At 36.0% G+C, this 24,314-nt stretch overlaps 1 protein-coding gene across 7 annotated transcripts in view; it reads right to left on the bottom strand.

Moving 5' to 3' along the window:
- The window catches only part of RBBP8 (RB binding protein 8, endonuclease), a 110,656-nt gene that overhangs the window by 34,629 nt on the left and 51,713 nt on the right, over positions 1-24,314 (bottom strand). For 6 of the 7 annotated variants that reach the window (XM_027068631.2, XM_027068633.2, XM_053206271.1 and 3 more), the window contains 3 exons: positions 19,772-19,884; positions 12,314-12,380; positions 840-1,015 (listed from right to left, as the gene is read on the bottom strand). In XM_027068631.2, the coding sequence (XP_026924432.1) occupies positions 840-1,015; positions 12,314-12,380; positions 19,772-19,884 (356 nt within the window). Of the gene's footprint in view, positions 1-839; positions 1,016-12,313; positions 12,381-17,116; positions 17,194-19,771; positions 19,885-24,314 lie in introns of those variants that run through there. The other variant, XM_053206273.1, reaches the window with a different exon arrangement.

Genomic DNA, 24,314 nt, shown 5'->3' with positions numbered 1-24,314 from the left:
AATAAGTCTTTGCCATTTACTCCAGATCAACATTAAAAGAAATAATCATTGCATCGTATCACATGATAAATTTCAGGGCTACATGCAAAGATAGTTCCAAAGTATTTAACAGAAATGGTAAATGGGCCTGGAATTAGAAATATGCCACTGATAAGCCATAAAGTTTATACTTTATAGAGCCGTTTCTTGGTCACCATCAATCACTACAAATTATAACAAAAATAGCCAGTTAGAACTACTGGTGGGAGTAGCTATACTTAACGCACGGGAAGTACAAAAGTTTAGAGCCAAGAGGATCTTTATTTGAATTCTAATTCATCTACTTACTTGACAGGTGATCCTGAGTGAATTATTTAACCCCTCCAAAGAGTGTAACTTTCCTCATTATAAAATGAAGATGTTGACAGCTCCCTTCCAAGCTTGTCATAAGAATTAAAATCTAGTAATAATGCATTCAAATCGCTCAGTGTATTATTACCTGGCACACAGGTGAAAATTAATGTTAAATTCCTTTCCCCTTTCCTTCTAATCCCACTCAGATATATATACCCAGGAATATTTTTTAAATAAAAGGAAAAAAGAAAAAAAAACATGTACCACATTTATAAAATGCTGGATGTTTACATATTCAGATAAGCAATGAAGGCCTGTACATAATCTAGACAGAAAAAGCCTTCCCAGTCACTTCACTAACGGAAGTTAAACTTACAGTTGTAATAGAAGCTCCCTGACTGATGACTATCTTCCTTCCACTAGACGGAGTAACAGAAAAACTCACCATACAAAAGAATACTTTTTCATATGAAACCAGATAACTAAAATGAAACTCCAGTCCTTACCGTTTGTACACACAGACTCTTCCAGCTCAGTGTGTGTGTGTTCTATGTATCGGACATGGAGGTTCTCCTTTCTTCGTAGCCGGTTAATGCCAGAAAAGGAAAAGGCTGTTATTGGTGAATCTGGAATAACGTTTTCCTCAGATTCAAGATCAGTTGCTTGATGCTGTTGATCATTCCTAGAGGAAAATAATGGCAAATGGAAAAAAAAAAAAATTAATTCAACAAATATTTACTAAAACATCCCTACCTAGTATGGAGCTACAAAAGAACATAGGTATAAAGCTATGAGAGATGCAATTCCTTGCGTTTAATGTTCCAAATCTAAATATAAGGATTAGAGAAGTACTCAAATGATTAGAGTACCAATTGGGGAATATTATTGTGAGAAGTGAAGTACAAAGTGTAGTTGGTGGTACCTTGAGGTAAAATTAAAAGAATCTCAAATGGCAGAGAAAATGAGCAGAGGATCCACACATCTGAGTAAAGGCACGCAATGCTGTGTACTTGGTGTTAGAGAAGGGCAAGCTGAAACTACATGAAAAAGAGCCTTGATTAAGTGCGTGCATAATTTAGAAAGCAAGAGGAAAAGAACTGATGAAGGTTTCACAGCATGGAAGTAACGTGACAATGTAGCAGCAAGACTGCAACACTGACTGGAACAGAAAGGAGGCAAGGAATCAATTAGGCAGTGGCTATAATGGTCCAGGCAAGAGTTTCTGGGGGTTTGAACTAGAATGTTGAGAATAGCTATGGAAAGGAAGGGACCAATATTAAACACTGGCAGAATTAACATGACTTGGCAAGTGACAAATAAGGGGCGATGAATAATACTAACACTGATAATATTATTGTTGGAGGTTTATACTGTTGGGTACTGTTCAAAGTGCTACGTGCATCAGTTTAATTATCACAATTGTAGGAGCTATTAATAGTACTCTCATTTTACAAATGAGAAAGTTAAATCACTTACTAAAATAGTAAGGAGCAGAAGCAGGATCTAAATCCCAGCAGCCAGATTCCCAGGACAGTACTGCTAAACATTCAATATGTTATTCTTAGTACAGACTATGAGACGAATGACTGATCACAAGTAGGATTCAAACTTTGAGTTTCTGCTACTTCTATCCAGGCCCCCTTAGAGTCTACTCTCAACACATCAGTCAGAAACGTCTTATTAATACTTAGTCATATCATGTCACTCCTGATTAAAACCTGCCTTATCTCCCCATTTCACTGGAAACACAAGCCAAAGCCCTATAAATGATTCACAAGGTCCTACATGATCTCATTGTCTCCCTCCCCCATTACCTGGGATCTCTTTTTATACTATACTCCAATCACCCTCACTTCCTCAAGGTTCGTCAACATACCCAACTTGAGTTCTTTCTCTAGCTCTTCCTTCTGCTTGGAATGCTCATCCCTAGACATCACTTACTTAGTGATCTCATTTCTTTCAAGTCTTTGCTGAAGTTTTACTTTCTCATCAGTGCCTATCTTAAACATGCTATTTAAAACTGTACCCGCTTGGGACTCCTGAGTGGCTCAGTCAGTTAATTTTCCGACTCTTGGTTTCAGCTCAGGAGGAGTTCATGATCTCACAGTTCTTCAGGACGAGCCCTGCGTTGGGCTCAGTGCAGAGCCTGCTTGGGAATCCTCTCTCCCCCTCCCCGACTCATGCTATCTTTCTGTGTCTCTCAAAAAAAAAAAAAGTGGGGGGTCTTAAAAAAAATTGTAACCTCCTTCCCATACCTTAGGTACTCCTGTTACTTGTTATTTTGCTATTTGCTTTATCCATGGTATTTATGGCTTTTGAATATAGTATATAATTGACTTGTCTATTGCTCACCTGCCAGAATGTAAGCTCTAAGAGGATAAAGAATCTTTGGTTCATTGTTACATCAAGTGAACATGAGTAGGCACTTGGTATGTGCTCAGTAAATATTTGTTGAATGAAGGAATATGAGAGATCCCCAGATTTCATTAGAAAAATAAATTTGTGTTGATTCAGGCATATGTTTTTGCCCAACTCAATTCAGGACCAATGGTACCTAAAGACTGGGTTTGGACTGAATTGTGGTTATTGAGTAAATAATTAATTTTTACTCAATTGAGTTTCCCATTACTGACTTTATTGACCAATTCTTACCAGTTGGTCAGGCATGTAGGCTTTATGTGACAAAACCAGTCTGTCTATTATACTCATTATCAATTTGTAGTACTATTTCCAAACAAAAAGTAATGAACATCTTATAACTATGACCAACAGAGATTTAAAAAAAATTACAAGATTAATTACTCCTAACACAGATTTGTATCTTAATTTCCTGGGTAACACCAGTATTACTTGTGGTCTGTAATCCTATATTCTATACTGAGGAAAATCTTTAGAGCTAATATCTAATTTTTAACTGTCTTATTCTGGAAAAACAAAGTAAGTTAAGGTCATATGAGAAAGACTTATAAATTAATGGCGTGTGAAACCTACCCAGCCTTGCTTTAACTAATCACGTCAGAGGCTATCCACCTATTAGTCATGAAAATTCAACCTGGAACATGAATGAGTCACAAGAAACTGATTTCCTGGAACAGTCAATCTATAAGTAGCTGGGATCACAAAAGGAAAACAAAAACAAAACCCCAAAAAACCTAGATCTAATTAGAGGTGCAAACTAAGTAAACAAGTGCTGGCTTTATCTTCTTTTGCCATAAAAGGGGGAAAAAAACCAAATAACTTCCATATATTAACAAAGTTTCTTCTTTAAAGCATTAGATCTCACTCAGATTTTCTGAGAAACGTTAAAAAGTTCATGCCACAGCTTTAGTTAATTATATACACTGGTCATCTTTCTTCTTTCACTTTTCTAACAGCCCAAGAGTAAATTTTTGATTGTCTGTTTTATTTGTTGGCCTCCCCTGCTTAAATTCCTGTTACAACAACTTTAGTTGTTCTTTTCTTCTAAAGACCTATAAAAGTGCAGAGTCTCCCTCTGTAAAGAGTCTACAAAAGTTTTTAACATTCAGCTTTTTTCCTCTGAAGAACTTACAGTGGGTTAAAATATAATTTAAACTTAATGGAATAGTTATAGCCATTAAGTTCACTTAAACATTTTGGTTTTCAAAAAAAGGAAAAAGGTCTGTACGCTATAAACTATTGAGTCCAATATCTGGATCTTTTGGAAGTAGTATAAGTTTATAATATGAATAATTCAAGTAAGACTAATTTTAGGGGCGCCTGGGTGGCTTAGTCGGTTGAGCATCCGACTTCGGCTCAGGTCATGATCTCACGGCTTGTGAGTTTGAGCCCCGTGTTGGGCTGTGTGCAGACAGCTCACAGCCTGGAGCATGCTTCGGATTCTGTTTCCCTGTCACTCTGCCCCTTCCCCACTCATTCTCTCTCTCAAGAATAAACATTAAAAAATTGAAAGACTAATTTTCAAAAGTAGAGCTATTAAACCAGTTGTACTTAGGACCTACTTAATTGAACATCTAGCTTTCTCAGGAAGGCATGTGACAGTGACTCTCTTGATACCATCTCAGGAAGAGTGATAATGAAGGAAACGCCTCAGGGCTCCATCCTCAGGCAGATTTTATTTAACATTTTTTAAATGATTTCGATGCAGGGTACTTAATGGAATATTCACATTTGTAGAAGACATAAAGCAGAGAATGAAAGCTAACCTAACAGATGGCAGGAAAAAAATCAACACATGAAAGACCCCCAAAGGTTGGAATAATGGGCCAAATCTAACAAAACAAAATAGAGCAGGAGAAATGTGAGATTATAAACTTCAATGAACTGAATCAGAAAAGAGAGAATCCAGGCTCTGCCACCTACACAGGTAGATAACGTTCTGAGGCTGTTTTAGCACAAAATTATAGAAAGAGTATACAGTCTCTGAAGTGAGGTACACCTGGGTTCAAATGCTAGGTCTGACACTTACAAATCACACTGGGTAAATCAGTTAACCTTTCTGAGCCTTAGTACCTTATCTATAAAGTATGGTACTGTACTCTCCTGCTTCCTTTTTGTAGGAAGGCTGTGAAAAGGAAGCAATATATGTAAAGTCATAATCCAATGCCCAAATAATAGTATTGAATCAATAGTGCTCTTCTATTTATTTTTTAAAGATTCCAAAAAAAGTTTATTTGTGCATTACATGCCAACAAATTGGGCAATCTGTAAAAAATGGGATAAATTCCTAGAAACATATAAACTAACAAAACTGAAACAGGAAGAAATAAGAAATTTGAACAGACCCATAACCAGTAAAGAAACTGAATCAGTTAATCAAAAATCTCCCAACAAAGAGTCCAGGGCTGGATGGCTTCCCAGGGGAATTCTACCAAACATTTAAAGAAGAGATAATACCTATTCTTTTGAAGCTATTGCAAAAAAAATAGAAATGGAAGGAAAACTTCTAAACTCATTCTATGAGGCCAGCATTACCTTGATTCCAAAACCAGACAAAGACCCCACTAAAAAGAAATACAGACCAATTTCCGTGATGAACATGGATGCAAAAATTCTCAACAAGATACTAGCAAACTGGATCCAACAATACATTAAAAGAATTATTCACCATAATCAAGTGGGATTTTTTTCCTGGGCTGCAGGGCTGGTTCAATATCTGCAAGTCTATCAACGTGATACATCACATTAATAAAAGAAAGGATAAGAACCACATGATCCTCTCAATAGATGCAGAAAAAGCATTTGACAAAACATAGCATCCTTTCTCGATAAAAACCCTCAAGAAGGTAGGGATAGAAAGGACATACCTTAACGTCATAAAACCCATATACGAAAGACCCACAGCTAATATCATCCTCAATAGGGAAAAACTTGGAGCCTTTCCCCCTGAAATCAGGAACACAACAGGGATGTCCACTCTCACCACTGTTGTTGAACATAGTGTTGGGTGTCCTAGCCGAAGCAATCAGACAACAAAAAGAAATAAAAGGCATCCAAATTGGCAAGGAAGAAGTAAAACTTTTACTCTTTGCAGATGACATGATACTCTATGGGGAATACCTGAAACACTCCATCAAAAAACTGCTAGAACTGATACATGAATTCAGCAAAGTATAAAAACCAATGTCATAAAACCAATGACAGAAATCAAATGCATTTCTATACACTAATAATGAAGCAGCCGAAAGAGAAATCAAGGAATCTATCCCATTTAAAATTGCACCAAAACCCATAAAATATCTAGGAATAAACCTAACCAAAGAGGTAAAAGATCTGTACACTGAAAACTATAGAAAGGTTATGAAAGAAACTGAAGAAGACACAAAGAAATGGAAAAACATTCCATGCTCATGGATTGGAAGAATAAATATTGTTAAAATGATGATACTACCCAAAGCAATCTATACATTCAATGTAATCTCTATCAAAGTAACACAAGCAGGGGCGCCTGGGTGGCTCAGTCATTTGGGCACCCGACTTCAGCTCAGGTCATAATCTCACAGTTCATGAGTTCCAGCTCCTCATCAGGCTCTGCAACTGCTGGTGTGGAGCCTGCTTGGGATTCTTGCTCTCTCTCCTTCTCGCTCTGCCCCTTCCCCACTTGTTCTCTCTCTCTCTCTCTCTCAAAATAAGTAAAATTTTAAAAATAATAATAAAATAAAAAAAAAAAAACCACCAGCATTCTTCACAGAGCTAGAACAAACAATTCTAACACTTGTATGGAACCTAAGAAGACTCCAAATAGCCAAAGCAATCTTGAAAAAGAAATCCAAAGCTGGAAGCATCACAATTCTGGGCTTCAAGCTATTTTACAAGGTTGTAATCATCAAGACAGTATGGTACTGGCAAGAAACAGACACACAGATCAATGCAACAGAATAGAGAACCCAGAAATGGACCCATAAATATATGGCCAACTAATCTTCAGCAAAGCAGGGACGAATATCCAATGGAAAAAAGACAGTCAGTTTAGCAAATGGTGTTGGGAAAACTGGACAGTGACATGCAAAAGAATGAACCTGGACCACTTTCTTACACCATACACAAAAATAAACTCAAAACGGATGAAAGACCTACATATAAGATAGGGAACCATAAAAATCCTAGAGGAGAAAACAGGCAACAACCTCTTCGACCTCAGCTTCAGCAACTTCTCACTGGACATTTCTGAGAAAGGGAAGGGAAGGGAGGCAAGGGAAACATGTCTGGAGGCAAGGGAAACAAAAGCAAAAAAATGAACTGCTGTGACCTCATCAAAATAATAAACTTCTGCACAGTGAAGGAAACAATAAAACTAAAAGGCAACTGATGGAATGGGAGAAGGTATTTGCAAATGACATATCAAATAAAGGGTTAGTATCCAAAATCTATAAAAACCTTATCAAACTCAACACCAAAAAACAAATAATCCAGTGAGGAAATGGGCAGAAGATGTGAACAGACACTTTTCCAAAGAAGACATCCGGATGGCCAACTGACACATGAAAAGATGCTCACCATCACTTGTCATCAGGGAAATACAAATCAAAACCACAGTGAGATACCACCTCACACCTGTCAGAATGGCTAACAGCAACAACTCAGGCAACAACAGACATTGGCGAGGATGCAGAGAGAGAGGATCTCTTTTGCACTGCTGGTGGGAATGCAGACTGGTGCAGCCACTCGAAAACAGTATGGAGGTTCCTCAAAAAATTAAAAACAGAACTTCGCTACGACCCAGCAATTGCACCACTAGGTATTTATCCAAGGCATACAGGTATGATGTTTTGAAGGGGCACATGCATCCCAATGTTTATAGCAGTGCTATCAACAATAGTGAAAGTATGGAAAGAGCCCAAACGTCCATCGATGGATGAATGGATAAAGAAGATGTGGTATATATATACAATGGAGTATCCTATGACCCAGCAATTACACTACCAGGTATTTATTCAAAGGATAGAAAAATGCTGAATTGAAAGGGCATATGCCCCCAATGTTTACATCTGCATTATCAACAATAGCTCAATTATGGAAAGAGCCCAAATGTCCATCAACTGACAAATGGATAAAGAAGATGTGGTGTGTGTGTATGTGTGCACGTGTGTGTGTGCACACACATACACACACAATGGAATATTACTTGGCAATCAAAGAGAATGAAATCTTGCCACTTGCAACAATGTCAATGAAACTGGAATGTGTTATGCTAAGCAAAGTAAGTCAGAGAAAGATAAGTATCATATGATTTCACTCATATGTGGAATTTAAGAAACATAATAGACAAACATAGGGCAGGGAAGGAAAAATAAGATAAAAACTGAGAGAGAGGAAAGTCATAAGAGACTCTTAAATGCAGAGAGCAATTGAGGGTTGCTAGAGGGGTGTTGGGTGGGGAATGGACTAAATGGGTAATGGGCATTAAGGAGGGCACTTGCTGGGATGAGCACTGGTGTTGTACGTAAGTGATGAATCACCAAATTCTATTCCTAAAACCATTATTACACTATGTGTTAACTAACCTGGATTTAAATAAAATTAAAAAATAAAAATAAAATAAAACTAAGTTTATTTATGTGACAGAGAGAGAGAGCGCGAGCGTGTGCAAGCATGAGCAGAGGAGAAGCAGAGAGATTGGGAGAGAGAGGATCCCAAGCAGGCCCCATGCTGTCAGCACAGAGCCCAATGCAGGGCTTGAACTCATAAACCATGAGATCATGACCTAAGCTGAAACCAAAAGTCGGTTAAGCATCCAACTCTTGATTCTGGTTTAGATCATGATTTCAAGGTTTGTGGGTTTGAGCCCTACAATGGACTCTGCATTGACAGTGCAGAGCCTGCTTGAGATTCTCTTTCTCTTTCCCTCTCTGCTCCTCCCCCACTCACATGTGCACACACACTCTCTCTCTCTCTCTCTCAAAATCAATAAATAAACTTAAAAAAAAAAAGGAAAGATTTAAAAAATTAAAAAATAGGGGCACCTGGATGGCTCAGTCAGTTAAGCATACAACTTCAGCTCAGGTCATGATCTCACAATTTGTGGGTTCAAGCCCTGCATCGGGCTCTATGCTGACAGCTTAGAGCCTGGAGCCTGCTTCAGACTCTGTGTCTCCTTCTCTCTCTGCCCCTCCCCTATTCGTGCTCTGTCTCTTGTCTCTATCAAAAATAAATAAACATTAAAAAAATTTTTTTTAATAAAAAAATAAAAAATAATAATAAAATGAAGGAGTAGGCTAAACCCTATTAGGTTTTCTTCAACAACCTAATATGAAGCCATGACTCTGAAGTCCTGTATGTTTATCAAAAACAACACGTCTACAATTAGATAGGGAAGACTTTGACTTAATGGTTCTAGTTGGCAGTAAACCCAATAAGGAACATCCAGGACTATTCACGTGTTTTGACCACATTAATTAATGTAACTAAAAAGACACAGAAAAATGGTGAGGGCAGTATTGCCCTATTGGTCATACAACACCTAGAATACTGAATTTTTTTTTTAATTTTTTCATTTTTTTTTTTATTTTTACGTTTATTTTTGAGACAGAGAGAGACAGGGCATGAACGGGGGAGGGTCAGAGAGAGAGAGGGAGACACAGAATCTGAAGCAGGCTCCAGGCTCTGAGCTGTCAGCACAGAGCCCGACGCGGGGCTTGAACTCACGAACTGCAAGATCATGTCCTGAGCCGAAGTCGGACGCTTAACCGACTGAGCCACCCAGGCGCCCCTAGAATACTGAATTCTTAATTAAGACATTGACAAACTAAAACATTAAAAAGAAATGGTACTTTGAAGTTGTGAAGTAATGACGCCTGAGTTAATGAACAGAGGATATTTACCTAAAGAAAAGACTCAGGAGGGCCCTGACAGTTCTCTTCATGAATGCAAAATAGAAGAGGGGGTAAAAGTTGTTGCAGATGCTCCCAGAAGGCAAAATTAGAATCAACAAATAACCTGTAAGTAGATTTATTTCTACACAAACTTAGAAAGAACTTCCTAAAACCTCACTAAAATTAAACAGGCTTGAGAGATTAAACTTATGGTAGAGGTGTTCAAACAATGGCTATTTGTTAAAGAAGTTATATAAGGAATTCAATTTAGAAAAGTGTTGAATGAAATGAATCCTACAGTCCTTTAAGTGTATAGACTCCTTTGACCTTCACTGATTCAGCATATCCATTTCTCAAAACAAAAAGAACCATGACCTCAACATTTAAGTATTTGTTGTTGGTGACTGGTAGTGTTGAATATATGCATATATATATATGTATATACGCACACAATTAACTTTGTAAACAGCAAATTTTTCCTGACTAATTTCTTACTACAGTGTCACTAAATAACTGTCCTACCATATAAGATATCTGTAACATCAAAACCAGCTTAGGTGAGTCAGGTTTTACTTCATTTAACAAGCAGAATATAAGTCAAACATTTTTTCTAAAGTTCAGATGTATTTCAGGCACTAACAGCATAATGTTACAGTGGTTTAGGTAGTCAAAGAAAATACTTGCTATTTTTTTAAGCTGTCAAGCAAAAGTAAATTTGTTTAAGGACAGCAAGCTACTTTGAAAATAAGTTGACTAATGAGAACTATCTTAAATTTCAGAACTGAAAGACACACTAGATAATAACCCCCTTCACTGATCTGATTAAGCCATGTCCGAAATAAAACATGCATACCTTGAAGTTCATCTCTATGCTTAACCTTTACTATAATTTCAAACTTTAGCTTTTATTCTTCTAAGATGCCAGTGAGCTTCAACAGACAAATTTGTGACTTTCAGAACACTAAAAATAAATTAATTCTGAGTGAATCTGAATTTGTATTTCACGAGGTAAATGACATTATCTAATTTCAATTCACTTTATACACCTTGGTTTTGGAGGCATTCACTCTTTAATTCTGTATTAACCTCTATATGTTCATTATCTTGTTTATCTTTGGTATTCATAAATATCAAGGCTGAGGTGTTCAAAATACCATAAGCTACCTGTAAATCACTTCACAGAACATTAATTAAGTCAACCATCACTTATCTGAAATCTTTGGAACCAGATGTGATCTGGAATTCAGATTTTTTTTAATCATGAAGGGTAATACAGAGCATATACAGCTTATTACATAATACCTCCAGTGGCACCTGAGGCATCATTCTGTACTCAAACACACTGATATTTTCATAGCAAAGCATAGGAATGTTCACATGAAGTGGGATAAATAAGGACTATAAATAGCATTCTGTGGATTAAGGTGAGGTTAAATTGTGAATAACATCCAAAAAAAAAACTTTTGAATTTTAGAATCTGAGTTTTAGAATCATGTATAAAAGATTGTGGATGTGTGTTCTAGCCTCAATATGCATCATGAGTAAAACTGGAAAGTGTTGACATTTTCATACATACATGTTTAATAATCTCAGTCTAACCCTATAGCCTTCTTTCCTCATCTATTATCTCCCCTCAAAATTCCATTTGCTACCAATATTTGTGAACTGATTAACATTGGAGGAATATCAAAATCCTACTGAATATCCATTACTTAAAAGTATACGGATAAGAATGTTAATTCCACCTGTGAGATGTGTTTATACATAAGACAATAACTATTCTAAGCAAATTAATACGTTATACCTGCATAGTTTACCAGTTTTTAGAGATGCTCACTCAAATACAATAGAAGATCTAAGAGCCCTATAAAAACCATTAAGACTATCCTAAATCCTAACTCTTAAAATATTTCACAAGTTTTATATAGATGGGAACTAAGAACTGGCCATATCTCAACCCTGTGACAGTCAGACCATACTCAGAAAAAGATTCTTTTTAAAGATACTGTTGAATAATGGAAAGAACAGTGAGTGGCCTTTTTTTTTTTTTTTTTAATTTTTTTTAGTGAGTGGCCTTTAAGTCAAAAGATAGGAGTCTGAGTGATAGGCTTAGTGAGACCACAGCAAGTTATTTGACTTTTGTGAACTTCAGTTTCCCTCTCTATAAAGCAGAAATAATAAAACTACCTTAAAGAATCATAGTGAGGATTATTAGATATAAAAAACATGAAACACAGAATAAAAATTATTATTTTTATTCTTTAAGAGAAATGGGAGGAGAGGAGCAGAAAAAGGAAGTTCTCCAGGCCCGAGAAATGTGTAAGAGGAAATAATTTATTCAGATTGCTTTTATGAAGCTTTTGGGTCAGGGCTTTGAAAAGGAAACAAATATTTATTTAAAATATAAATATTTCAAATAATTATAAAAATTAAAATGCTTTAAATTAAAACATTCTGATACTTTCTTTATATATACACTAACCTAAGAGATGCATACACTCTTCATATATACTCCCAAAACACAAATGAAAAGTGATTTTCTTCATATTATTGCAGAAAACTGTATAACTTTTTAAAATGAAATCTGCAACTCTTAATGCCTTTACAGTTTGTATAGCTAAGTATAATAAAGGAAGAAAAGTTGAGGGAAAATATTCAATTTGCTGCTGCAATTAAGGAAAAATACTTACTCAATTTTCTGTTGCAGCTGTTCAGAAAGCTTTTTATTTTCTTCCTGGAGAGTATTCTTTTCATTCACTTAAACATAACATGAAAAAGAAGCACACATTATAGCTATATTAACATGTATGTCAGGCTTTTTCAACAGTACCAGTAATTATGGAGAATTAGGATTTCTAATTCCAAGTCATAATGTTAGAGTTAACATTATTGTGCAAGATTATCGTTACTAGGCAGTGATTACTACATCTCATATTGTGCCAGTTCCATGTAACTGATTAACTGATAATTTTATTTTATGCTTGTGGGCAGAAAAGAAAAAGTACTTCATGTACTGGGGAATATAGGTTAATTATTCATACTAAGGTCAAGAGAGCATTCCATCTATTACTCAGTCTTACTAATTTCAAACACCATTTTAGTAAAGGACATTTATCTTGAAATAAATCTGATAACAAAAGTAAACCAACACTGAATAGCAGTGTAATTTTATAGCATAAGCAAATTTTCTTCCTTAGTTAATTATGCTATCAGTAATTTAAATATATCCATTGAAATAGTATTTGTTTCAATCTACCTTGGCTAAATTTTGTCCATGTTTATTGAATTTAGAAAGCAGAAATTCAATTTTAGACTATAATTTCTATTGTAGTCAGCACAAAATTTTTTATAAACCCTTGTGTGATGTCACTGCTTAAGCGTGTACTGCACTAGGAGGAATATCTAGAAGATCACAGTAAATAGAACTAATCTCTACAAAACAAAGCTAATCATATTCCAAAAATTTGGAGATACGAACAGTAATCTAAACATTAAGTGCAGTCCGATGAGAGACCGGATATTACATAAACATGTTCTATACAACTGAAAGTGAGAAGGGCATTACAGAAGTACAGATAAAGCACTAAAAGAAATTCCAAGGAGACTAAAAGGTTACTTTGGGCTCTTGAGTAGATGAGGAAGGGATTCATCAAGGAGAGGACAACTGAGCTGGACAGAGTGTTCTATGCAAAGAATTAATGGAACAAAGTTAGACAGAAAGAATGGGTATAATAAACGGTAGGAAACCTTCAAAAACAGGTTAAGAAATCTGAACTTCATTTAATATTTTTTTGAGTTTATTTATTTATTTTGAGAGAGACAGAGACAGTGTTAGTGGGGAGGGGCAGAGAGAGAGGGAGACAGAGAATTCCAAGCAGTCTCTGCACTGTCAGCACACAGTCTGATGCGGGGCTTGAACTCACAAAACCATGAGATCATGATCTGAGCTGAAACCAAGAGTTGGACACTTAAACAACTGGGTTACCCAGGCACCCCTGAACTTCATTTTAAAAGATTACCAGGTGTCATTTTTCATACATGAATGATGGGAAGACTGATTTGTTAGTATATACAGCACATACCAAAGCAAGGAAAAAAATGAAGTAAGAAATGAGTATCTGGACTAGAAATAGGAAGTGAGGACAGGTAGAAGAGATTTTACAGAGGCAGAATCAGTAGTTATTTGGCAACTCATCCTCTGTATGGTGAGAGTAGACAAAGATGGCCTTAAATTTCTAATTAAGATGGTTTACCTGACTCTCCCTCTCCAAATCCCAATGAAATGACAAAACAACTCTAAAAATAAGTCAACTCCAATACTGAAAAGCCAGAATGGGTGTCACTAGCAGATCAGAACTTTAAAAAAATTCATGAATGATTTAAAAATAGATAGCCTCAGACTGATGGTGAAATCCAACCAAAGAAAGGGCCTTAAAAAAAAAAAGTGAGCTTTTTCAGTAGAACCTCATGTTTATTCCAGTCTAGGCAGCAAGGCCCAGAAGTTGCTGAATGAGCAAATAAAGGGTAACTGATAGTTGCCCTTAGGCTAAAGGGGGATAGATTTCCACAACTTTTATCACTGGAGAGTCCATTGTCTCCTAAGACAAGGAGATCAGGGCAATGCTCTCAATTAACTTTTGGTAATCAGGAGAGAGAAGTACTCCCATACCTAGAAGACCAACTATTTGCATACCCCACAGAAAACCTCTCCAGTCTTGTTTCCTTCTCTCCCACCCTCTGCCATTGGAGTAGGGCTCCTGTAAATCAGAATCTGCATTTACTGTTAGCAAAGTAGGGATTCTTCCTCAAGCCAAGGAAATGAGACTGCATTTAACAAAATCACCCATTTAGAGACATCTATAATTATAGACAATCAAGAGTAAACAAACACATAAAAAAACTAACACAAAACAAAACAAAAAATCCAAAATTTTAAAAGAATTAAAAACCAGTCATGGGGCACTGGGATGGCTAAGTAGGTTGAGCGTCCAACTTTAGCTAAGATTGTGATCTGATAGTTTGTGAGTTCTAGCCCTGCATCAGGCTTGCTGCTGTCAGTGTGGAACCCACTTTGGATCCTCTGTCCCCAACTATCCCCCTTTCTCTCGGCCCCTTTCCTGCTCATGCTCTAAAACAAAACAAAACAAAACAAAACAAAACCAAACAAAACAAAAAAACAGTAATAAAAATTCTGGATAAGTAGTTTTAATATAAGAAACAAAAGATATCTGATAAAAGAAATCTTCAGATTTCAAAGGGTGATAGATAGGTTCATTAAAAACAAGCAACAGGCTGCCATGAAAGAAACAAAGGTCATAAAAGTTAAAAGCAAAATAAATGGGATGAAAGTAGAAAAAATGTGACCGAAGGCAGAATTAATATCCATCTAAATGATTCTCCCAGAATTCAGCACAAGAGAATAAAATTACAAAATATTAAGAAAAATTAGGCAGCGTGGGAAGACCCCAGCATCTTGCTAATCTGAGTTCCAGAAGAAGAAACAGAATGGAAAGGAACAAACATTAGAAATAAACAAACGAACAAACAAAACAGAAAAAAAAACTTCTTGGGCTAAGTGAACACTTTAGGGTGGGTAAGCGAATTAGATATACTGTTAGTGATCTTATCACAAAAACAAATAGATCGGGGCGCCTGGTTGGCTCAGTCCGTTGAACATCCGACTTCGGCTTCAGGTCATGATCTTGCGGTTTGCGGGTTCAAGCTCCGAGTCGGGCTCTGTGCTGACAGCTCAGAGCCTGGAGCCTGCTTCGAGTTCTGTGTCTCCCTCTCTATCTCTGCCCCTCACCCACTCATGCTGTCTGTCTCTCTCTCAAAAATGAATAAACATTAAAAAAACAAACAACTAGATCCTGAACAAAAACATAATTTTTATTAAACGCTGAACTCACAGGAAGAGAAATCCAAGGGACTCCCACATTACCTCCTTAATCATCAACAACAACAAAAAAACAAACAAAACTGTGAGCTAAAACACAAGCAGTATAGGTAAGCAGATGTTGGTACCAGCACTGGTAGGGGGACTGAAACTGAGATTTCCAGTTTAAGCCCAAACTCCTTTCCTAGCATGGAGCCAAAGTAACCCTCATTTACTTACCACTACAGTCAGCAGAAAGTAACTCATATATGGATTCCCAAGTATTTCAGATAATAGAATTATCTTACATAGTAATGAAATGTTAAAAGATTTAAATGGAATGCCTAAAACTAACACACTAGAAGTGATAACAAAAAATGAGTAGGCAGACAAGACTGAAATAATTTGAGCATCAATGAGAATAAATGAGTAAACTGAATGACACACACTGAATATATAAAATCCTATGTATTTATTTTACTCAAAAAAAACCCCCGAAAAACAAAAAGAGACCCCCCCCCACTCTCATCAAAAATAAAATGAAACATCACACATACATAAACACACACACCCTATTTGTCACCATTGCTGGTAACTATTACACAAGATCTTACTCTGAAAACTGGCAATTAAAGGGAAAAAATTAAATTATTAAAATTAAAATTAAGACCATGCCTTCCTAGTAGGAACTATATTACATTCCAAGCTAATCAGCAGTCCCAACTGATAAGGGTGAAATCTTATTTACAGAAAAATGCCAGCTAATGAATGTAGAAAGAGTAACAGAAATGAAAATTTGGCATTTTATAATCTTTAATTAAATAACTAATTCAGGCAAGGCTCACCAATGGATGCTAAAACCATTCAAGAAAGACTGAGGAAGAATTGTATTTTTGCAAGACTTCATAGTATCAAACATCCACCCCCCTATTCAGATTATTTGGTGGTACAAGGAGAAAATATAACTCTATAATAAAGAAATGTAGTCATCACCTTAACCCAGTGATCAATCTTAGAATTCCTAAGAGTGGAATAACCTGGCAATATCTTACTCCTGATAAGATGCAATAAATATGAAGTGGACAGTTTTAGCTATGAAGTACTGCTGTCAAAAATGCTTAATATAAACCTAATCAAGCCTTCAGATCCAATATCTACTTTATAGGAAATAAAGGAAAAGACAAAATGTTTTAAAAAAATCCAAAAGGTGACAAAATTTTAAGAAAATGACCCTACTTCAAGAAACTAATGTCATGAAAGAAAAAAATAGGAAAGGGAGCTATTCCAGATTAAATGGAATGTGTATGAGGGTTCTTTAGTATTTTCCCTACCTTTCTGCATTTTTTAAAACATTTCACTTAAAAAAAAAAAAAAAAGTGAGGGCAGTGCCTGGGTGGCTCATTGGGTTAGGTGTCCGACTTTAGCTCAGGTCATGATCTTGCAGTTCGTGAGTTTGAGCCCCACATCAGGCTCTGTGCTGACAGCTCAGATCCAGGAGCCTAGTTTGGATTCTGTGACTTCCTCTCTCTCTATCCCTCCCCTGCTCATACTCTGTCTCTGTCTCTCAAAAAATAAATAAATGTTAAAAAAAAAAATTAAAAAAAAAAAGAAGGGATACCTGGCTGGCTCAGTTGGTGGAACATGCAACTCCTGATCTTGTGGTCATGAGTTTGAGCACCACATTGGACACAGAGCCTACTTAAAGAAAAAAAGACAACTAGGTAGACTTGAAAAAGAACCATTAAGGATAAAGAAATTGTGGTTTATATACACAATGGAGTACCACGCGGCAATGAGAAAGAATGAAATATGGCCCTTTGTAGCAACATGGATGGAACTGGAGAGTGTTATGCTAAGTGAAATAAGCCATACAGAGAAAGACAGATACCATATGGTTTCACTCTTATGTGGATCCTGAGAAACTTAACAGAAACCCATGGGGGAGGGGAAGGAAAAAAAAAAAAAAGAGGTTAGAGTGGAAGAGAGCCAAAGCATAAGAGATTCTTAAAAACTGAGAACAAACTAAGGGTTGATGGGGGGTGGGAGGGAGGGGAGGATGGGTGATGGGTATTCAGGAGGGCACCTTTTGGGATGAGCACTGGGTGTTGTATGGAAACCAATTTGACAATAAACTTCATATATTGAAAAAAATTAAAAAAAAATAATTTAAAAAAAGAAAAAAGAAAAAGAACCATTAAATAGAATTTTTAGGAATGAAAAATTTGGTTACTGAAATAAAACAACTCAACACAAGAGAACTACTGAAGTCCTTAGTATAATGAACAAGAGAGCTGAAGAAATCACTCAGAATGTAGCAGAGAGAAATAAGAAGATGAAAAACAGGAGAGGGATCTCAAGCAATACAAAGGACAGAATGATGAGGTCTCATCAGAATACCCAAACAGAGAATGGAGAAGACACAATATTTGAAAAGCTATTTCCAGGTATAATTAAAGATGTGGTTCCAAAAGGGTGCCTGGCTCGCTCATTTGGTAGAACATGCAACTCTTGATCTTGGGTCATGAGTTCAAGCTGCACAATGGATGGTAGAGATTACTTCAAAATAAAATCTCAAAAAAAAAAAGTGGTTCCACAGATTTTACAATATATACTAAACAGAATTTTTTTGAAAAAAAAAAAAAAAAAAACCTGGTTAAAATTATACTAATATTATAGAACACCAAAAAAGAAGGAAAAAAAATCATAGCAGCCAGAGAAAAATGATTGTTACCCTGCAAAATAGGCTTACAAAAGTAAATGTAAAATAAAAACATTTTTGGATAAAACTGAGAATTTAGAACCAGCCAATACCCTCGAAAGGATGTATCTCACATAGGACAATAATCCCAGAAGGAAATGGAGGTGCAAAAAGCAATAATAAGCAAAGAAACTGATAAACAGGTAGTTGAGTCTTTTAAAACTGTCTTAGTAATTTTTAGAAAAGTTTCTAACTGGGGCACCTGGGTGGCTCAGTCAGTTAAGCATCCAGCTTCAGCTCAGGTCATGACCTCACAGTTCATGGGTTCGAGCCCCACGTCGGGCTCTGTGCTGACAGCTCAGAGCCTGGAGCCTGGAGCCCGTTTCAGATTCTGTGTCTCCCCACTCACGCTCTCTCTCAAAAATAAACAAACATTAAAAAAAAAGTTTCTAACTTATAGGCTAAAAAAAAGGAAATGAATGCTAGGCATAAGCAGCATGTAAGTGGAAAAGGAGATGAGCAGAGTTAAGGTGTTTTAAGGTCTGTACATTGTTCAGAAGATGGTCAAGACATTAACTTTACATTTTAGGAATGCATGGTAAACTTTCAAGGTTGTGGGTTGCCTGGTTGACTCAGTCAGTAGAGCATATGTCTTTCTCTTGGGGGTTCTAAGCTTGAGCCCCATGCTGGGCATAGACAGTACTTAAAAATAAAATAAAAATAAATAGAAATAAAAAAATAAAAAAGAGAGGAGGGGACAAAACAGGGGAAGAGACACAGAAAGATAAACCTGGACCTGGAAAAATACATTATCAGATTGTTAATAATAGTTACCCCCAGGAACAGAATAAAACTATGTTCTTTCTCTTTTTGAAACAATGAGGAAATATTCATTTATTCTTGCTTGAGTAACCAGAGGATAGCAATATAATTAATAGAAAGAAAATAGTCAGAAGATAGAAAAGAAGATAAATTAATTAGATTTTGTGCTCATTGTGAGCTGTTCATTGTGAGCTGTTTACAGAGAATCAAGGTAAAGGTCACTAAGAGAGTATATGAATAGTTAGAAGTGAATAAGGTTAAGAGATAATGGAAGAGAAGACATTTAAGAGAAGGCTAAAAATGTAAGGAAACCCCACATTAAATGTGTAAGGAGACTAAACTGAAAATGATATATTTGTACTAATATGTCATGAAAACCACAGAAAGTGTACACTTTTGCAGAACACTAAATTGTATTTTTGTATTTGACTTTACTAAATAGCCAAATGACATGAAATAAAGATAAAACTAAAGAAGCAAATGTAGACATAAGCAAAGGAAATTTCTTCTTATCTTATTGTTGGTGAGACTTGAGGGCCAATGTGCACAGTATTTATACTACTTTTTGTACTCTATTTCTTACTAAAATAAGTATGAAATTAAATCTACAGAAAGGGAATAAAGGACATTTGCACTTTTGCCTACACGAGGAAAGATGTATGTAAACCATCCATTTGATTGCAACCAATTTAATAATAGGTTTTAACAACAGTACATTATGCTTTAAATACTTAATGAAGAAAGGAAACTCACTAAGCTCTGTGATAAGTTTAAGATTCTGCTGCCGGATATTTTCAAACTCTTGCTGTTTTTTCCGCATATGCTCTTCAGTTACTGCACAGCGATCACATAATCCTGCTCTTAATCTAGGAAACAAAAACAAAATATTTTTAGAGAATTTAAATGTTCTCACCAAAATATATGTAAGATGATGGCTATGTTAATTAACCAGACGATGGGAATTCTTTCACAATGTATATGTTTACCAATTACCATTATGTACACTTTATTTTACAATTTTGTCAATTGTATCTCCATAAAGCTGAAATCCAATTTTTTTCAAATACTAAAATATATTTCCTTATATTTGAACTCCAAGACTTTTCTACTTTATAAGATGTAAATAACTGACTTGGCGAATATGGAGAAAATTAATAGTTCAATGATGTATTATACCTTTAACACGTTCTCAAATAGGTTGAAATCATGCCACAACATCACTTTCTACAAGACTGCAATTCCGAGTGGAATTCTGTAAATTCTGCCAATTTTAAACTCTATCCAAAGGAACTTATTTATTGAAGAATCCGACCTTGTTTTAATATATTATAGTCAGAATATGAACTTTAGTCCAGTACCAAGGGGCTGAATTATATCTTAAGCAAGCTTGCCTCTGTATTGCTCGGCATAGGATATGACACATGAGTGATCAACAACTTTTTTAGTTGAATGAATACTAAAGGTCAAAGAGTACAAAGTTAAAAAAAGGTACTCCATACTTTGCTCTTGTCAGCATTTAAAAAAACCCAACGTCAGAAAAATTCACAATTTACTATTATGCAAAAAAAAGGTTTTAAAAAAAGTTTTCACTATTTGTCAGTGAAGAAAGGGTGTCCTAATCACAGAAAAGTCTAGTAGACAGCACTGACCTAGAACCAACTTGATATACACTACAGAATTCCCAGAAGCTTAAAAAAAAAAAAAAGGGTACCCAGAATAAGTAATTTAACGTATTTCAAGAAATCATGGTGCTTGGGTGGCTCAGTCAGTTAAGCATCCAACTCTTGTTTTTGGCTCAGGTCACGATCTCACGGTTCGTGGGTTTAAGCCCTGCATTGGATTCTGTGCTGACAGTGCAGAGTCTGCTTAGGTTCCTCTCTTTCCCTCTCTGTGTCCCTCCCCAACTCACACTCTATCTCAAAATAAATAAACTTTAAAAATATTAAGTATTTCAAGAAATCATCATATCAACATATTCTCTTCTGTATTCTGAGTACTCAAGTGATCCCCCCTTCCATTCCTAGGAGAATATTGGAGATTTACCCTCTAGAGGGTCTAAAACAGACACAGATACAGCTTTGGGAAACACAAGATGTAAGTAAGGGTAGGAGTACAATAGTGAAATAAATGTATATTCATGCCAAATTCTTAGACTTTAGCCTAGGCCCTCATCATCTACTTGGCTTCCAGGACTTTAGTAGCCAGCCCTATTACACATTCCAGAAAGCAGAATAAATAAAGGAGCCTCCTCTAGGAAATCAGACCTAAAGATACCGCCATTTGGGGATTATCAGTGAAAAAGACCAGGCAGATCAACCTGCAGTGAAGCTCAGAGACCACAATTCCACTCACAGCTTCTACTCAACTTTTATCCGTTTCTCTTAAATATATCAATAGACATCTCAGAAAAGCTTATAAAGTGAAAGATACTAGAGCAAGACACTAAAAAAATATATATATACACATATATATACATATACATATATGTATAAATAAATAAATAAATAAATAAATAAATAAATAAAGTAGGGAGAAGAAAAAAAACACTACCATCACCAAACTGTAAAGAATACTCTCAGGAGAAATAAAGAAGATACCAAACCATAAATGAAAACAGGATTGCCATAAAAGGAAATATTCTGAGAACAACAACAACAAAAATCTTGGAAATTAAAAATATAACAGCAGGGCAGGGAAACCCCACGTGGCTGAGTCAGTGGAGTACACAACTCTTGATCTCGGGGTTTTGAGTTCAAGCCCCACGTTGGGTATAGAGATTACTCAAAAATAAAATCTTAAAAAAAAAAAAGCCAGCAGGAAAAAACCCAAGCTCAATAGAAGGTAAGAAAATTGAGTTGAGAAAATCTCCTCAAAAAGCGAAGAGCAAATAGAAAAGATTAAAAAACTAGAGAATTATTTTAAAAGGTTTATCCTTTCAATAATAAGAGTTCTAGAAAAAGCAAGTTTTGGGGTGGCAGCAAGGGGCAGAAAAGGAGGAACAAAAAAGACATGAGACCTACAGAAAGCAAAATGGCCTAAATCCAACTATATCAATAATTACATTGTTAATTGATAAAACACTCTGATCTAGAGAGAGATCTTATAACTAACTCTGATCTAAAGGCAGATCTAACTGTCAGGACAAAAAAATTAAGATTCAATATGCTACCTACAATAGACAAATTTTACATTCCAAGATACGTATAGGCTGAAGGCAAAGAATGGAAAAAGACCATGCAAACAAAAACCAAAATAAAGCTGGAGCATCTATGATAAGATCAGACTATAAAATAGACTGTAAGACAGGAAGTGTTACTAGTACAGTGAATTTTATAATAAAAGGGTCAATTCACTACAAAAATAAAACAATTATACACATATATGCACCTGACACTAGTGACCCAAAATACAGAGAGCAAAAACTGAGAACTGAAGGGAAAAACAAATTCAACAGTAACAGCTATAGACGTCCACTCTCAATAACGGATAGATGAAGTGAGACAAGAAATCAGCATTGATACAGCAGGCCTGAACAAACCAACGACCACCCAGACCTGACTGACCTCTGCATAACATGCCACCAACAACTGCAGAATGCACAGTTGGAACATTTGCCAGGACAGACCTCTTCCTAGGTCACAAAACAAGTCTCAGTAAGTTTAAAAGCACTGAAATCATAAAAAGCATGTTTTCTCACCACAATGGAATCAAATTAGAAATCAAAAAGAAGGAAATTTGGAAAATCTGTGAATCTTAAGCAATGAACTCCTAAATAAAGAACGAGTTCAAGAAGAATCACAAGGGAAATTATAAAATGGGCCATAGCACACATGTATATAAAAGCAATGTTCAATAAATAAATAGTTACTGAATACTAAACAGTGATTATCAAAATAACCTCAGCAGTAGGGCTAGAGAATAAAATAGAAGAAATCCTCCAGAACATAAGGAAAAAAAAATATGTAACAGAAATCAGAGAAAAGATTATAAAGAATCAGTTTATGACCAAGAAGTACTCCAGAAATAGAGAACATATAAAAATGGAGAGAGGAAATAACAGAAAAGAATTGCCAGACCTTAAGAGATACTAGTCTTTAGACTGAGTGTCCAACAGGTTAAAGGAAACACATACAAACACACACACACCCATCACAAAATTTCAGAACAACAATAAAAAGATCTTAAATTCCAGTAAGGAAAAAATATCTATTACCTATAAAGGAATAACATTAGAATGGTATCAGTCTTATCAACATCGGATGCTAACAGATAATGAGAAAATGTCTTTTTTTTTTAAAATTTTTTTTTAACATTTATTTATTTTTGAGACAGACAGAGAGCCTGAACAGGGGAGGGTCAGAGAAAGAGGGAGACACAGAATCCGAAACAGGCTCCAGGCTCTGAGCTGTCAGCACAGAGCCCGACGCGAGCTCGAACCCACGGACCGCGAGATCATGACCTGAGCCGAACTCGGACGCTTAACCGACTGAGCCACCCAGGCGCCCCTGAGAAAATGTCTTTAAAATTTGGAGCAAAAACTATTTCGAACCTAGAATTTTATATCCATTCAAAATATCATCTAAATCAACAGTAAAATGACATTTTTAGACATGCAAGGACTCTTTGAAAATTTACTTCCTGTGCACTTGTGGACTAACATGAGTTGAAAGAAATAATGGAATTAATGTAGGGAGATCCAGTGAAGAGAAATTCCAGAATGGCAGCTATAGAAAAACCTAGAAAGTAAATGGTCCAAATTGGTACAGGAAGGTTTTCAGCCCAAGAAATATACCTCCAAGAATAAGAAAAAAGAAGATGATAGTCAATAAATAGAATGACACATTACATAGTATTAATGGCATAGTAAGGAAAACATGTCTCTTATCTCAGTATGAAAAAAAGTAGTTAGAACTTCTGGGAAAAACCAGCAAACACATAGAAGTATGTCCTTGTCATAATATAATTATGGGCTGATTTGACCAACTGATTTGAAACAGAGTAGGAAAGAATCTATGTGGCCTGGACAGGAGAAACAGTCTACTGGGGCACCTGGTGGTTCAGTCAGTTAAGTGCCCAACTCTTGACTTTGGCTCAGGTCATGATCTTATGGTTCCTGGGTTCACGCCCTGTGTTGGGCTCCATGCTGACAGCGGAATGCCTGCTTGGGATTCTCTCTCCCTCTCTCTTTGCCCCTCCCTCGCTCTCTCTCAAAATAAATAAATAAACTTAAAAAAAAAAAAAGTCTCCTGGAGTGGCACAGAGGTCATGACATCAGATCTGCAGAGAAGGAAATGCT

This window comes from Acinonyx jubatus, chromosome D3 (genome assembly GCF_027475565.1).
Source record: "Acinonyx jubatus isolate Ajub_Pintada_27869175 chromosome D3, VMU_Ajub_asm_v1.0, whole genome shotgun sequence".
Classification (NCBI taxonomy): domain Eukaryota; kingdom Metazoa; phylum Chordata; class Mammalia; order Carnivora; family Felidae; genus Acinonyx; species Acinonyx jubatus.
Note: the sequence above shows the minus strand (reverse complement) of the source record. Positions and strands in the feature narration are given on the sequence as shown.